Source organism: Triturus cristatus, chromosome 4_2, assembly GCF_964204655.1.
Source record: "Triturus cristatus chromosome 4_2, aTriCri1.1, whole genome shotgun sequence".
Classification (NCBI taxonomy): domain Eukaryota; kingdom Metazoa; phylum Chordata; class Amphibia; order Caudata; family Salamandridae; genus Triturus; species Triturus cristatus.
This window is the reverse complement of record NC_140586.1, coordinates 667301317-667318077: the sequence shown is the minus strand read 5'-3', so window position 1 is coordinate 667318077 and position 16761 is coordinate 667301317. Positions and strand designations below refer to the sequence as shown.

General features: G+C 49.8%; 1 protein-coding gene across 1 annotated transcript in view; it reads right to left on the bottom strand.

Moving 5' to 3' along the window:
* Positions 1–16761, bottom strand: part of LOC146834868 (FRAS1-related extracellular matrix protein 1-like) — a 991143-nt gene that overhangs the window by 130291 nt on the left and 844091 nt on the right. Inside the window, exon 30 of the mRNA XM_085602468.1 lies at positions 7008–7157. Coding sequence (XP_085458594.1) covers positions 7008–7157 — 150 coding nt within the window. The remainder of the gene's footprint in view (positions 1–7007; positions 7158–16761) is intronic.

Genomic DNA, 16761 nt, shown 5'->3' with positions numbered 1-16761 from the left:
TGTCTCTCCTCACCCTACACGTGTCTCTCCTCATCCTACACGTGTCTCTCCTCACCCTCCACATATCTCTGCTGCACGCCTCACACTGCTGCACGCCACACACTGCTACACGCCTCACACTGCTGCACGCCTCACACTGCTGCACGCCTCACACTGCTGCACGCCTCACACTGCTGCACGCCACACACTGCTGCATGCTGCTGCATGCCACACACTGCTGCACGCCTCACACTGCTGCACGCCACACACTGCCACACACTGCTGCATGCCGCACACTGCTGGACGCCGCACACTGCTGCACACCGCACACTGCTGCATGCTGCACACTGCTGCACGCCACACACTGCTGCACGCCACACACTGCTACACGAAACATTGCTGCATGCCACACACTGCTGCACGGCACACACTGATGCAACCGGCACACTGCTGCACGCCACACACTGCTGCATTACTCACTGCTGCATGCTGCACGACACTGCTGCATGCAGCACACTGCTGCACGCCGCACACTGCTGCACGCCGCTGCACGCCACAGTGCTGCATGCCTCACACTGCTACACGAAACACTGCTGCACGCCGCACACTGCTGCACGCAGCACACTGCTGCACGCCGCACACTGCTGCACGCCGCTGCACGTCACAGTGCTGCATGCCTCACACTGCTACACGAAACACTGGTGCACGCCGCACACTGCTGCACGCCGCACACTGCTGCATGCCACACACTGCTGCACGCCACACACTGCTTTTATGCGAGTTTATGCTACTGACATTGTAAATGACAATGCCTTTTATTTGTTTTAAAACCAAAACATAAATAAAAGGCATTGTAATTTTACAATGCCAATAGCTCAACCTCTTATAAATGCGAGACCTATTGCATTGCAAATGCTTGTTTCAGTTTTCTATGGGGATTTAAGTCCATCATGCGTTTTGTGCTTCATAGTTCCATTCCTGCCTTTCTGATTTTGTTATAAAATATATATGCATTCTTTTGGACACGTCTTCATTTATATCTTTAGTGCTTCTAGGGCAATTTGCCCATGTCCAAACACACTTTTACGAGACTCTGGCTCAAGTAATGCATTCATAGTTGGAAATTTACATCACAAGTCAAACAATTTAATCTTTAGTGTAAGGAAATCACTGTGCACCCAAAAATACAATATAACTAATAACAGCATGCACAGGACAAATACAAGTCTCGAAAGGCACGAATGCCCATTCGAATGAGAGCACTGTTGCACACGACACATGTCCAGGTCAACAGCACAATAAGAATTAACATGATTGAACACATGCTTGTAAGGTTTTTTTCTCTTTACAGTTTTATATAGCGCGAACTTGACCCGAATCGGGTATCAGAGCGCTTTACATAGCACCAGCTGCATTACATGAGGACACATTCATTTTTTGTTAGTCTGGGGGAGGTTACGTGATTTGCCCAGAATCACAGAATGTTCAGTGTCACTGCCGAGACTCGAACCCAGTTTCTCAGATTCGAGGGCGACAGCTTTAATCGTTAGGTTGTCAGGATTTCGTTTCAACATAAACAAGGGATTAGGGTGTAGAGGAAGTCAGAGGTGCAAACGGTGGAAAAACAGGTTTATGGAAACTAAAAGGACTTGAACACTAGACCACTTAACAGACTTTGCTCACAACTCACACTCAAGTCTTGGTTCATTAGGCATTTCCGGGGCATAGAAGGTAGCGCTAGTATTTAAGGGTCTATCAAACAAGGAGTTGACGCTTAGCAACACGTCGTTTTCTGTAGCTCTTCATTCTAGTTCACAACAGTTTATGCTTGCCTTATGGTTGTTGTTTTCTTCCCTTTTGGGTCCTTCGTGCTCAGGATTTCCTTACCTTTTCCCCATTGCTGCATGTGTTATTGTCTGTGATACCTCCGGTATCCACACTTTCACATTTGCTCCTTCAGCTCGTGCCTCCTCTTTTTAGGTCTCGCGAGCCAAAGGCTCGAAGAGACATTTTGTATGTGGGATTTTCAAAGTGCTACCCAGTCTTTTGGCTGGCCTAAACCTTGAGTGCACGATCACATGCACGTGCACAGCTGCTCCCACTCCCCCCTCCCTTCCCTATAGCTTTGGCTCCTTTGTTTTTTCGCCTTTTGGGAGCACTTCAAAGGGTCCGCTCCCCGCCCCCAAGCGCTCACGCGCCACGCTCCGCCGGGCTTGTTCTCTTTCTCAGGTGTATGTGATCTTTCATTCTGCGTACTTTTCCCTGCCCTCCACGATATCACTGCCCTGCCTCTGTGAAGTCCTTTGCCTCCGGCCTAACTTTCTTTCACACACTTTCACCCGTGATATTAACCTATTCCCTGCCTCCACGATATCACTGCCCTGCCTCTGTGAAGTCCTTTGCCTCCGGCCTAACTTTCTTTCACACACTTTCACCCGTGATATTAACCTGTTCCCTGCCTCCACGATATCACTGCCCTGCCTCTGTGAAGTCGATTGCCTCCGGCCTAACTTTCTTTCACACACTTTCACCCGTAATATTAACCTGTCAAGTCACGCACACCGCCTGGCTGCCGCCACTGCCCTCTGCCCTCTCCACCCCCGAGCACTTCAAAGGGTCCTCCCCAGCCCCCAAGCGCTCGCGCGCCACGCTCCGCCCCCCCCCCCAGTTTACCCCTCACATAGTTTGCTGCACGGAGGGGCCTGCCTAATGTCCATCCATGCCGGGGTGTTTTTTGTTCTTTTTAAACTCTTCTTAGGAATGTACCAGTGTCATTCATGTCCGCGCAAAGCCAGACTGCTGTCTCCCTCTGCCCAGGGCTCTGCAACGCCAACAAAAGGCTGCAGGTCTGTGCAGAGGACAAGGTACCCTCCTCCAGAAGGGTCGGTGATGCCCGTGCAGTGCATGGAGTCTGTATCTTTGAAACCGTGCCCTCTGCCCAGGGCTCTCTAATGGCAACACGAGGCCTGGGTCTGTAGCTGGGGCATGTGCGCTCTTTTTTGTTCCAGCAACAGAATTGTATTGCTTACGTCACAAACATTAAGGGAGTCCTGCCATCTAAAGAACAGATGGGATAGGGTGAGACCGCGTTTACATGCTTAAGCCTGATAACAGATGCATCCTAAACGTTCAGCGGGGCACATAGGCTCTAACTTTAGACAGCAGTGCTATTTCTCTAGAAACGAAACTTACAGCACCTGCCATTCCACAGATCTACACATAACTTAAATAGCCTAGCTTTAAAGAAGAAGGCTATCGCTCATGTTATACAGAAGTTAAAGGCTCGGGCCTCACACAGCAGAACTATCCCTCGGGTTATAAGCAACACGAGTCAGGTCCCAGACAACAGAGCTATCGCTTAAGTTAGTCAAAGTTTACAGGCCCAGTCTTCACAGAGTAAAGCTATCCCCCGTGACACGGAAACCACAAGTTCACGTTCCGGACGGCAGAGCTATCCCATAGACACAGGCCTAAAAAGGCAGAGCCACCCTGCAGGGCACAGAGCAATAGAGTCTGCATAAGACATCAGACCTATCGCGCATATATAACAGAGTTCAAAGGCTATGACTTCAGACTGGAGAACTATCTCTCAGGTTACAAAACGATTGCAGGTGTTGGCTTAAGAAAATGGAGCTAGCCTCGAGACCATACAGGGTTAAGCCTCCGACAGCACAGCTATCTCTAGTTCTACACAGAACCTACAAGTCCAGGGCTCACATAGCCTAGCGACACCCTATGGGTCTCAGAAGTTACACGAGGAGGCCTCCGACAGCTGAGCTATCCCACGGTTCCAGAACTCAACAGCAGATCCGACAATCCAGGATTAATGCAGCAGAACAAACCCTCAAATCGCACTGTTCCTATCACATGGCAGGTAAAGGCAACACAGATCAACAGCTAGCTAGCTGCCCAGGATCACACCAAGTGTCCCCACTGTCACCGGGACCTTCTCACCTGAAACCCAGTCCGTCGCATGGGCTGTCCACTCTGCACCCTGACCGGCCTGTTCTCGGACGCTGAAACATGAAATGTCCGTTTTCAGAGCTCACTTTGGTCTTAATAGCACTGCCTTGACTGTGCAGCTGTGCGGAAGACCTATGGTCACAAATCTTTAAAATATACATTGAGTGGACTTTGGCTGTGCACCCTGGAGCATTTTTCACCTTCTGCTATTGACTGTGTGATGTACCATACCACCTACTGTGAACTGTTCGCATTACAAAGTGTAAGGGACTGTTTTACATCTCAAAAGCACACAGAACCCATTCTCCATTTTCCTACCTCATTTATTTGGCCCCGAACCTACTGCAGGGCGGATGTCACTCACCGGGACGGGCGCAGACGGGCAGCTCCACTCTTCTTTCTTCCAGTGCAGCGCTCTTGCATCCCTCACTATTTCTCAGTCACTATCTCTCTCTTTCTATCTCTCTCTTTCTTTCTCTCACAGTCACTCTTTCTCTGTCTCTCTCTCTTGCCTTTCCGGTCTCTATTTTTCTCTTTCTCAGATGCATGTGTACTCTACTCTAACCAGTTACAGTTCCTACAAATGCAATGCACATGAAACATCGGGTTGGGTAGTGGTGGAGTGGGGGTGGTGTTGGTTACAGCCCCCTTCTTTTCAAGTCACTTAACACTCACAGCCATGCTGGGGGCTTCCAGTCTCTGGGATATTGTGGTATGCGAGATTTGCTTTGGGCGAGGCTGTTGTGGGCTCACTGTTATGACGTGCGGCAGTCGTGGAGTTTACCCTCTGACCTCTGCATCTCTCCATCACCCTTTTCATTGGTACAGATGGGGAGTAGAGTGCATTAGTGATAGATACTTGGATAGCAGCGCCCCACCCCGCGCCAGCAGGCCTCCCCAAAAGAAGCAGTGTCCCATCTTTAACTCGCACCCACACTCACTGTTCAATGTGTAGGATTCTCTTTAGAGCTCTAATCCTGGAGTGCACGTAATGATGCATGGTAGAAAAGTATGCGTGGTGATGTGTAGTGCAAAACTACACCTAATGTGCAGTAGTAATATATACTGTGTCAAGAGTGCACACTGACCCATCAATGTGAAACACACACACCGAAGTGCAATAGGAAACTGTACCGTGTCAAAGTGCACACTGTGTTGTGCATTAGGACACACACTCACCAGTGTGCAACACACAGAAGTGCAGTAGGAAGGTGCGCCGTGTCAAGAGTGCACACTGGCGTGTACATTAGAACACGCATACACCAATGTGCAACACGCACACCAACGTGCGGTCGGAAGGTGCAGTGTCAATAGTGCACACTCACCAGTGTGCAAAATGCACACACCAACGTGAAGTAGAAAGGTACACCCTGGGAAGAGTGCCCACTAATACGTGCATCAGAAATGGCACACACCAATATGCCCCCTGTGAAGAATGCGCACTAAAAGGGACAATTGAACAAGCATTTGCAATGCAATAGGTCTCGCATTTACGCAGCTTTGAGCTATTGATATTGCAAATAACTATGCCTTTTATTTTTGTTTTTGTTTCTAAAACAAAGAAAAGGCATTGTCATTTTTTAATGACAATAGCTTAAACTCACGTAAATGTGAGACCTATTGCATTGCAAATGCTTGTTTTCAGTGGTATCATCCTCCCCCTGGCAGCCTGAGCTGTAGACGGTTGTCACAGCAACATCCACTGTTGAAATCGGTACGTCTCTATGCTCATATTCAACTGGTCTGTACCCCAAACTCAACTGTGGTCTCCAAAATCCCTTACAGCTGGTGCAGTGACTTGCCATACTTCCGCCAGCATAACCTACCACACCAAACCCCCCCTGTGCAGAGTCCAGCCCGAGAGTGAACTCCAGTCCAGTATTTCTGTCTGGTTACCTTCCCCGTCCGTTCACAGATTTCTACAGTGAGAGGGTAGTGATCATTTCTGAGTTGTCTAGACATCAAGGGACACCACAGGCCTTTATCGGATCTTATTACCAGGAACCTGACAGAGTCAGAGCATGACATTTATACTTGCAGACTAGTAAGCACCGTCTAACAAACACATCCCTCTTTTATCCTTTGTGAACCAATTTAACAATCTATCTCCTTTGTAACCATTGAGAGGCACCGGGCCCAGTTTTTAGGGTCCAGTCTGGAACTGAGTGGAAGGCACAGCATACATGATCATACCAAGACTGTAACGGAAAGGTAGATGACGGATGAGCTGAGAAAGAATTCATTAGGTACAGCATCTGTTGCTGGACCTTTCCAGAAGAGTATTGGCCAATATTTAATTCCTTTTTTTTTTATTATGAAGGGAGGGTCCAGGATTCTACAAACACAACACCACTCAACAAATTAACATTACATTACTTGGCACGCAACGATCATACTTTACTGTTGGCTTCTTGCCTGTTAAAATTGAATGCTAACCCAATGGCATCAGCTCTCTTCCTTTCTTCCTTAGTGATAGATGCAATTCACGATTCAGTATCTACAGAGGATTCAGTAGCACGGTGTCTGATCTGAGAATTGAAAATATAGCATGTCTCTTCTCTACGTTTACATCATTTTCCTGGGCGTAGCATACTTTGTTCAAACATTCAATGATCCCTTTTCAGTGCAGACCAAAGATATACCTTAAAAGCTTCACCCTGTTTTTTTATGCAAGTAGCAAAATATGGCTTAATAAATCCTTTTTACAATAGACAATGATATCTCTGCCATGATCAGCCATAGGGAGACAATTATTCAGGTGCCCCCAGAAAAACATGTTCCTTGTGAGGACAAGGCCCGAAGCTTAAACTCATGTCATAATTTACATTAAAGACTAACAGGTGGCTACTCCTTTGCTTGTATGTCTCTGATATCTGGTAGGCATGCTGAAGAGATGAAGCACTGACCACCAGCATGCCTATGGGCTGGGCTTTAATACAAGTCAAACAGACGCATTCAGCATAGATCACTCGTACATCACTCTCCTCCTTCTTTGGTTTTCATCTTGAAAGCAGATGCTGTTTACATTTGTATATATAGATTTATATAAATAACTCAAATCTCACCTGGCCTTAAATCCATTATTTCTATGGTGGCTTCGCTATTTTGGCCCAGCACTGCATTCTTTGGTTTACTTAAGATGATTTTAAGAATTTCGTTGTTCTCCTCAAGACCATCATTGTTAATATAGACATTCCAAGACTTTGTAGAAACACCTAAGGCAGGAAAGAAAATATTAGATAGTTCCCAAGAACATTTTTTCACTGTATGAAAAATGCAATTTGTCAGCACATCTCATAGCCAGCAAGCATAGAGTCTTCAAAGCTCAGTTGCTTTAGAACACAATGGGCACGGATATGAATAAATGCATTGCTTGCATAAAGTGGAAGGGGATTGCTCTACCCTTTCGCCCCATCGTACACTTTATGATAATCGCTGCATAATCAGACTATTTCTGAACCGGTTTTTGAGCAGTGTTCTGTATTATAAGGGAAAATCGCAACTGGCTATAAATCCTCCTATTTAGGGCCTCCATCAGGTAGGCAAAATGCAAATACATACCATCTAGTTTATGACGTTGTACAGCCATTTGTCCCACACACATTTGATTAGTATTACTTCGACATGACCAATATTTCGACCAACTATTACCTTGACTTTTTCTATTTATTTGACCTGATCTACTTTTTTGCAAAGACTTCTTTGAATTTTCAAACCGAACATGATACACAGGTGGAAAACTGCAACAAACAAAGTATAACCAAAATGTACAGCAATGTACAAAATACTTAGAGGGTTAAAACAGATACAACCGATGAATCACTGCAGGAGCATCCGGTCCATTGGGGCTGAGGGGCCACGCCCACCACCTTTCCCCGCTCATGATCAGTGTCTGTCAGGCTGCACAAAGGTCAGCCTGGCAGACACTGTTCACTTTCAGTTCAAGCAGCCAGGAGCCAGACATGCGCATTTAGCGCGAGCTTGGAGCTGAACTTTGCTGGGCTGAGGAAGTCACAGCTCCTGTGGGCGTGACGTCTTCAGCTTAGCAAAGGTCCCTGAGGCCCTTCCCTCAGTGACGTGGCGTCACTGATTGCCTCGCACCTGGGTGCTTCAGTTTTAAGCCCTGAAGCGCCCAGGGTCGAGTGCCAATCAGTGACACTTCATCACAGAGTGGGGTGGGGTGGGGTCAGCAGTCTCACTGACCCCATCCCACTCTGTGATGACGTTGAGACTGCTGCCTTCCCTCAGGTCAGCCAATGAGGAAAGGCAGCAGTCCCAAGCCTTTTGGAACCTCCGAGGCAGAGCTGGCTGCAGGTAAGTGTTTTAGTTTTAAAGTGCTTGGTGCATGCGTGTATGTATGAATGTTTGGTGAAGAGTGTTGTGAATGAATTTGTTTGTGTGCGTGTGTGTGAATACATTGCTCTAAACCACAGCCACGTTGCTAAGCTTTCATGGTGGATTTCTCCATCCAGAGATTTAGCTATTGATATTTTAATCATAGGACCGATTTCTCATTTGACTCATTTACTTTCCCTTCTGTGTTCTTACTTTTCTTCCCATTTCTCCCATTTCTCCCAAAACATAGCTTTTCTCTCTCCAGAGAACTCTTACAATCCAAGGAGTTTACTCTCCGAATTGATGATACCCACTCTATTTTTGTTGAGGGAATAGGCAGTACCCATTTTATACAAGCCTCCCTCCTTGCCAGCAACATTAACATAACATAAACAATAAAGATTTTTGTTTCTTTGATAACTTAATCCTTCCCTCTTCCACCCAAATATTACCATCGCTAGGCTTACCTTAAAATCTTTGTTTATAATCTCTTTAACCGTCTTACCCACATCCACCCAGAAGGACTCTATCAGAGGGCATCACCAAAACATGTGGACATCATCAGCCCTTTCTTCACTACACTTAGGGCATTTCTTCACCTCATGTCTCCCCAGCTTGGATAGCTTCTTTGGTGTCCAGTACACCCTGTGCACTGTGAAGAGATTACTTTTTTGAGGGGTGCAGACTTTACGGTTGACCAAAAGGTAGCCATCGATACTTGCCATAAATCTTCCAACAGCAGACTTGTCAGGTCCCTTTTCCAGCTCTCTTCCAGCATGGAATAGGGTTCTTCTCCAGCCTCGATCAACATCAGTACCATTTTGCAACCTCCTTCTTTTGAGGGGATCTTAGTTGATACTCAATATCAAAGTCCTTACTACCTTCCCCTGTTTTCCTCAAAACATTTGCCCAACTGAAAAGCTGGTAGTATTTAAACTTGGAGAGGCGTCCTTCTGTTGAACATTCTAACGTTTCCCAGGAGACTAGTCTGTTTTCCTGCAAAAGTTGACCCCATTTGTTTATCCTCTCTTGCCCTAACGGGGCTGCCAATTTGTCTACAAGACACATAGGGGTTCCTGGGGGTCCCAGATTGGGGCAGAAGCGCAGTATGAGGACATTGCCAAAGACCGTCTAATCTGGTACCATGTGTTACACACGGCCTTCAAGATCTATAGTCTCATCTTTTTGTAATATTTAGGATGACCAAATTTACATAAACAAAAGTTCATCATTTCTCTCTCGTCCGTTGTTAAGGCCTTGAAAAGTGGGGTACATAAGAGCATTTTCCAAGAGAAGAGATCTAGGTTATGTTATATAAATTTATAGCACGCACGGCTACTCATGAGTATCCCGGCGCGAAATCAAACAGGGTAAATGCAGTGGGCTTCAGGTGAATAAATGGGTTTTCAATTTCTTCTTGAACACAACTGGATGGTGCGCAGGACAAAAGGGAGAGCATTCCAAGCAACCGCCGCTTTCACTGCAAAAGAGCTACCCCCTACCCTCTGACGCTTAAAACGTGGGACCTGGGCATAGCACAGAAACGAAGAACACAGGGAGCGCGCAGTAACATAGAAGGAAAAACGCCTCTGCAAGTAAAGAGGGCCACACCCGTGAAGGGCACGGTGGGCCAAAGTCAAAATTTAAAATTTCACTCTATCCACCATGGGAAGCCAGTGGAGAGAGCGCAACTTTTGATGCACACTGTCCCTAGCCGACAGACCCAGTAGGAGTCTGGCTGCGGTGTTCTGAACCACCTGTAGCTTCTTCAGCAGGTAGCTCGGTATACCAGCATAAAGGCCATTGGCGTAATCCAGCCGAGACAAGATCAGCGCACAGGTGACCGTTTTCCTCACCACCAGAGGCAGTAGAGGAAAAAATCTTCTAAGGGTTTTAAGCAGGGCGAAGCAACAGCCGGCCAGCTTCTTGATGTGTATTGAGAAGGAAAGACCTTCATCGAACCAAACCCCCAAGTTTTTAACTGGCTTCCCTGACGAGGTAGGTAGTGCTCAGGAACTCAGGAGGCCAAAGCTGCTCTCTGAAATTGAGGGGAAATCTGACTTTTCTTCATTGCACTTACTCTGTGCCTCCGCCAGCCATTTAAAGATAGATGATAGAGAGTCCGCATCTTTGTCCCAGGTAAAAAGGAGCTGGGTGTCATCAGCATAGGCCAACACCTTAGCCCCCAACTACTCCGCCAAATAGATCAGAGGAGTAACATAGATAATAAAAAGAAGGGGACTAAAGAAGGATCCCTGAGGGACTCCTGTTGTTACTGGCTGAGGGGGAAGAGGAGGACGGTGGAATCCAAATCTGCTCCAACCGCCTTTCCAGGAAGGATCAAAACCAGCCCCACAACGGAGTGGCGCCGGCAGCATCGATCTCCGCCTCCATCTGAGATGGGCTCCCAGAGCCCTACGGGGTGATCACGTAAGATTGATCTCTTGATCTCTTGGAGGCCTCTTGGTTGGTGCCTTTGTTTATAATGTCCTGCTGAGGCCACTGTCTGACTTTCTAACTGCGAACTTCCCCGGGTCAGGGGTTGTTGGATGTCCTTTTGGGGGTGGGTCTGATAGCCTTGATGTTTCCCGGGGCTGTGGTGCTCCGGTCTCTGTACTTGATTGTTAGAAATGGGATTTCTGGTTGGCTAGGGCTTGCGCCAAAGCCAGGCAGAAACCACCACTCTAGTCAGGGCTGGGGAGTTACACGCCAAAGATAACCCCTGCTCACCCCCTTGGTAGCTTGGCACGAGCAGTCAGGCTTATCCCGGAGGCAATGTGTGTAAAGCGTTTGCGCGCGCACCCAGCAACAACACCCAAGGCCCACCACAAAGGAAACTCCACACAAGGTATTATATAAAAATAGCCTTTGTATTATACCAAAACACATTAGATAAAAACACACACTTTACAATGTGCCAACAGGCACGGGCAGAATTTACAAGGGATTATATGTACAGGGGACAGGGCCACATGGACCACTGTCAGGAATTAGCACTTTTAGAACTCAGCACTTAGAACATAGGATAGAAAATTACTGTAGCACAAAATAACTCATGTAGCACACAACCCGTAACTACTGGTAACAGGTAAGTACCACCTACGCAACCCTAACCACCTTAGGAGAATGTCACGCAGGGAACCAGGACCTCACTAGCACCACCTGTACTAGGGAGCAAAACAACCACCTAAGTATCACAATAACTATAGGGGTATAAGCACATTACACATGATGCATCACAACACATTCAGAGGTGTAGGGAAGGAAAACACATGATGCATAAAATACATTCCGCGGTGTAAAACAAGGTGCAGGTTAGGAACAATAGCGCACAACTCACATTCGCCACCACCTGTGGCAGTCCCTAGGCCAACTGGCCTTATTGGGGCTAGGATGCCATGTCCAGCAGAGTCAGGGGCCTAAACGGAGCAGCTGGGCAGCTGTAAAACAATGATGCTGGGGCCAACGTTGGAGCCTTCCAGGGCTCTGAATACCCAACACTCGTGGCCCCCTGAGCCCCTCTGGGCTCTAAACAACAAAGAAATGCCCCTGTTGGAGCCTCACAGGCTCAACACACCCAAGAAATGCCCCCGTTGGAGCCTCTCTGGCTCGGTGCAAGTAATGCTGGCCCCGTCGTTGGAGCCTCGTGGGCTCAGAACCAAAATATGTCCCCGTAACGTTGGAGCGGCCCGCTGCCTTCCGGGGCCGCTCTGCTCACCAAGAAATGCCCCCGTATGGTGGAGCCACACTGGGCTCTACATAATTAATGGCTCCCAACCGTTGGGGCGCCCCGCTGCCTTCCGCGGCCGCCCGGTACTCACTAGGCCTTCTTCGTGGGAGCGCACGAGCGCTCTAACCAAACAAGCAATGCCCCCGCTGGTCAGAGCCGTCACCGGCTCGGGACCAGAACACTCCGCCCCCTCACTCACCGGGTTGCTTCAGACCGGTGACAATCCTCCTCAGGGGACTTGGTCCGATGCTCGGCCCAGCGCGGGGTAGGCTCCCGCCTGGGTCACGAGGGTGACGCTTCTTCTCTGGACCGGCCCAGCGCGGGTAGGCTCCCGCCTGGGTCTCGAGGGGCCCAGACCAGCCGCGAGTCTTCGGAGGGAGGCGGGGTAGGCTCCCGCCCTCCTATTTCCGATTCCGGTTGTCCCGGAGGCCCGCCCCCGGCCCGCCTGACTTCCTGGTCGGGCGCCGGAGGGCGATTCGCGGACAAATGCCGGGTGGGCACCAGCACTTTTAAAATGCTATAAATCGAGGTGGGCACTCGATAGGGCGGCAATGTCCCTGGCAGGGTGGGCACCTGCCAGGGGACTCCAGGATCGGCCCAGAACGGGGCAAATGCCGGGTGGGCACCGGCTTGCAGCAATAAAGCGCTCCTAGCGTTAAGGATAAAAGGGAAAGCGCTCTCAGCGCTAGAGGCAAGTCCAGCAAAGTTCTCCCCTGCATACAGCAAGGCAGGGGTGGGGGGGGGCAAGGCTGGACCCAGAGCCAGCTCACTGGGCCTCCAGGCAGGGAGGTAGTCCAAGGGGCGGTCCTCTGGTCCAGCAGCAGCAGCAGCAGCCCCCCTCAGGCAGGATCCTGGAAGAGAACAAATTGTAAGGGGACACAGCCCCTTCTTATACTGTCAAACCCTTTGTTCCTGGTTCAGGGTGAGGGGGAAAACCAGTCGCAGCTGGTTGGGGAGCACCCTTGATGTGCTCAGCCCCTCACTCTATTCAATGGCAGGGCTAGGGTCATCAGTCGCACCACAGGGGGCGGAGCCAGCATTGTGTGGGGAAAGCCCTGCCCTATTCAGGTCCAAGGTGCACTCCTCCCCAGCCATCAGCATGCCAATCTCACACTCACCACTGGGGCAGACCCAACCAGACTCCTGGAGCCAGGCTCACCAGCCAGCTCCAGCCAATCACACGCCAGACACACTTTACACTAATATGCCAACTCCTAGAAGTGGCACTTCCGCACATGACATAATCACTCATTATACATCATTGCGAAGCATTCAATCACACGAGTCCGCACATACCAAACTCGAGCCTGCACACCCCACGCATCAGGAACTACCAGGGACACATACATTCCCCATGCATTCCTATGGGAGGGCAGGCCTATTTCACCACATGCACTCAGAGTGCGCACGCACTTTACTCTGGGACACAGGGGAAGTGCGCAGAAACCAAAAATCACTACCACCAGGTCACCAATAAAAGCAAAAAGTTCAGGGGTAAACCTGCCAGAAGGGCCAAGTCCAACACAACCCCCTTCCAGCCAAAACGCAGGGCAGACCAATCACCACCGTGATGGACTTCCCTGCTTGGGGCGATAGAACACGGACGCGGGCCCGCAACTGCAGGGACACCCTCCTGTTCTACGCCATGGTGAACCCATGGGATTCCTTCTAAAACCACTGTCCGGACCAACTGGGCTACCCCACTGGTACTCCCAAGTTGTCCGCGGCCAAGACCAGGCCCTAGGCCACCCAGGTGCCACTGGTCCTTGCCTAATCACAGAGTGGGGGGTAGTAACCCCTGGCACATAGCGGCCATTCTCCACTCTTCCTGTCTGCAAGACAGGACTAGACTGCCACTGGTTCTCCAGCCTAGGGTCTACACCCTCAGGCGGACCAGGAGTCTCAGGGAAGGCTCTCCTCCCCCTACCTCATCTCCTAGGGTTCCTCTTCCTCTGGCGAGGGGTACACCTAGAACGCCATTCTAACCCAGGGTTTAACCCCTTAGGTTGCACCGGGGTCAGAGGTGGGGTCTCCCACCCTCTGCACCCCCTTCCAGAGCCCTGCTCCCTACCAACTGGGGCGGTACCTCTGGAAGAAGAACCGGTCGGGACGCTGGTTACAGACGTCCCACCCTTCAGGTCAGGCCGATCCTGAACCTGGCCTCCCAACCTCCGGCCTAGAACCTTTGGTGGAATAATCGCCTGGCACTCCAGGACTTCTGGGGATTTACACTCCATCCCCCTGAGGCTAACAAACGACACATAAGTCGGGTGACTGTCTGTCTGGCGCGGATCTCCCGTCCCCTGTCCACTTGACAGTGCGCAAAGATCCCCCAGAACAGAAGTGGTGTCACCATGGTCACTACATGGGATCCTAGCCCAACTGGGTAGTCCCTGATCCACTGGCTCTTCCACTGGGGAACTTATCCCCCAATCACTCCTCACGCTGGACTCCGGTACCCTCCCTACCGGAGCTGTACTGCCAGACTCTAGAACCACAGGAGCCCTGTTTATAGGCGCTCCAGGTCCTCTACTCACTAGGAGATCTTCCTCAAATGGACTAACAGGACAGCCTAGGTCCCCAACTTGGTGTTCCCTCATGAAACCATCCAAGTCCTGAAGCAGGGTTTCGTGAGTCTGGGGACCCTCGGTCACCCCCTCACTCCTGCTCCACTGAGCCAGGCAGTGAGCCCCTACACCCTCCTCGCTATCCTGGGACCTAGCTGGGCTACACTGAGCCTCTTCTACCACGCTGGGCTGGAAGATACCTGACCCACTACTTTTGGAGTCACTCCCTAATGACTCTAGAGAACCTCTAGCACTTTCCCAATGGTCTGCTTTTTCTGCAAGCTCCCAAGGATCACAGTCCTTCAACCCCAACAGGTGTTGGCGCAACTCTGGCCTACAACCACTATTGAGCATTTGCTCTACGAGAAGCATATTGAGCAGTTCACCAAAGCCATATTCCGGGTCAAGCTTTACCCAATTGACCAGTGCATCATTACATTCATCCGCAAACTCCTTCCAAGACTGGTGAGACAGTTTCCTACTGCCCCTGAATTTCAACCTATCCTCCTCTTCTTGGGAAACAGGTACCATACTCTGGAAACTGGGAATGGGACATCCTGCACTGGACTCCATATCGCTGCCACCACTGGACTCTACCCTCCCTGGGGAATCCAGACAACTACAACTGCGCTCAGGGGACAACCTACCCTCCAGAGCTAGTTTCTCTCTGGCAAAGGCCCTCTCAGCCTCCGCCATCAACTTCTGAGATAAGACCCTCTCGGTCTCCAGCTTGGCATGCTCTATCCTGAGCTTCTCCATGGCCAGCTGATGCTCCCTCTCTTCCCTCCTATCTACCCACTCCTGTGGGGACAGGGAAAGGGATGAGGCGCTGCCTCCTACGCTGGACCCAGCAAGGGACTCCCTACCTATGGGGTCCTCACTCTCTACTGGTGTCCAGGTACTGTCATCTTCTTCCTCCTCTTCTGAATCCTCAGTGCTCCCCACAGACCCACCACCCTCCAGGTGTGAGGCCCAGGCCCTTTCCGTACTGCGCTCAGGATCCCAATGACCCTTTTGCCATAGGAACAGGTGGTCCCTAAGTTCGTACAGAGTGTCTGACTCTCTCACCCCTATACCTCTCTCTCTACAGGACCTTTCCAACTCCTGCCTACTGTGCCCCAACAGATCACACAGATCAAAAGCAGGCTCCATTCTGGCGGACGTTCTGGTGAAAAGATTACACAGGGAACCTAGGGGTCTGAGCTTAACAGGCGCACACAATTCACAAAGGATTCAGCAAGCTCTCTATCCCAGAGAACTCACACTCACTTGCCTAGTGCCACACACCACTCATCCACACACAACCCTCCCCTCGGACTGGTAAGGCAGTTTCTACCACCCCTGATTCCTCAACCTGACCACAAGTGACACAGGTACCAACTCTGGGCGCAGGGCGGGGGACAAATGTACTGGACACAATTATGCTGCCACCACTGGATCCCACCCTTACTGGGGAATCCAGAAACACATTTCCACAGAAATGACACTTAAAAACAAACTTAGCACAATAATCCCTATACCATGTGACTATCTAAATGCAGAGTTTTGTGGTGCAGCCAGTTGCTGCTGCGGTACAGCGCAAACGCAAATCCAAATCCCACCGCTGATCACCAATGTTAGAAATGGGATTTCTGGTTGGCTAGGGCTTATGCCAAAGCCAGGCAGAAACCACCACTCTAGTCAGGGCTGGGGAGTTACACGCCAAAGATAACCCCTGCTCACCCCCTTAGTAGCTTGGCACGAGCAGTCAGGCTTATCCCGGAGGCAATGTGTAAAGCGTTTGCGCGTGCACCCAGCAACAACACCCAAGGCCCACCACAAAGGAAACTCCACACAAGGTATTATATAAAAATAGCCTTTGTATTATACCAAAACACATTAGATAAAAACACACACTTTACAATGTGCCAACAGGCACGGGCAGAATTTACAAGGGATTATATGTACAGGGGACAGGGCCACATGGACCACTGTCATGAATTAGCACTTTTAGAACTTAGCACTTACAACATAGGATAGAAAATTACTGTAGCACAAAATAACTCATGTAGCACAAAACCCGTAACTACTAGTAACAGGTAAGTACCACCTACGCAACCCTAACCACCTTAGGAGAATGTCACGCAGGGAACCAGGACCTCACTAGCACCACCTGTACTAGGGAGAAAAACAACCACCTAAGTATCA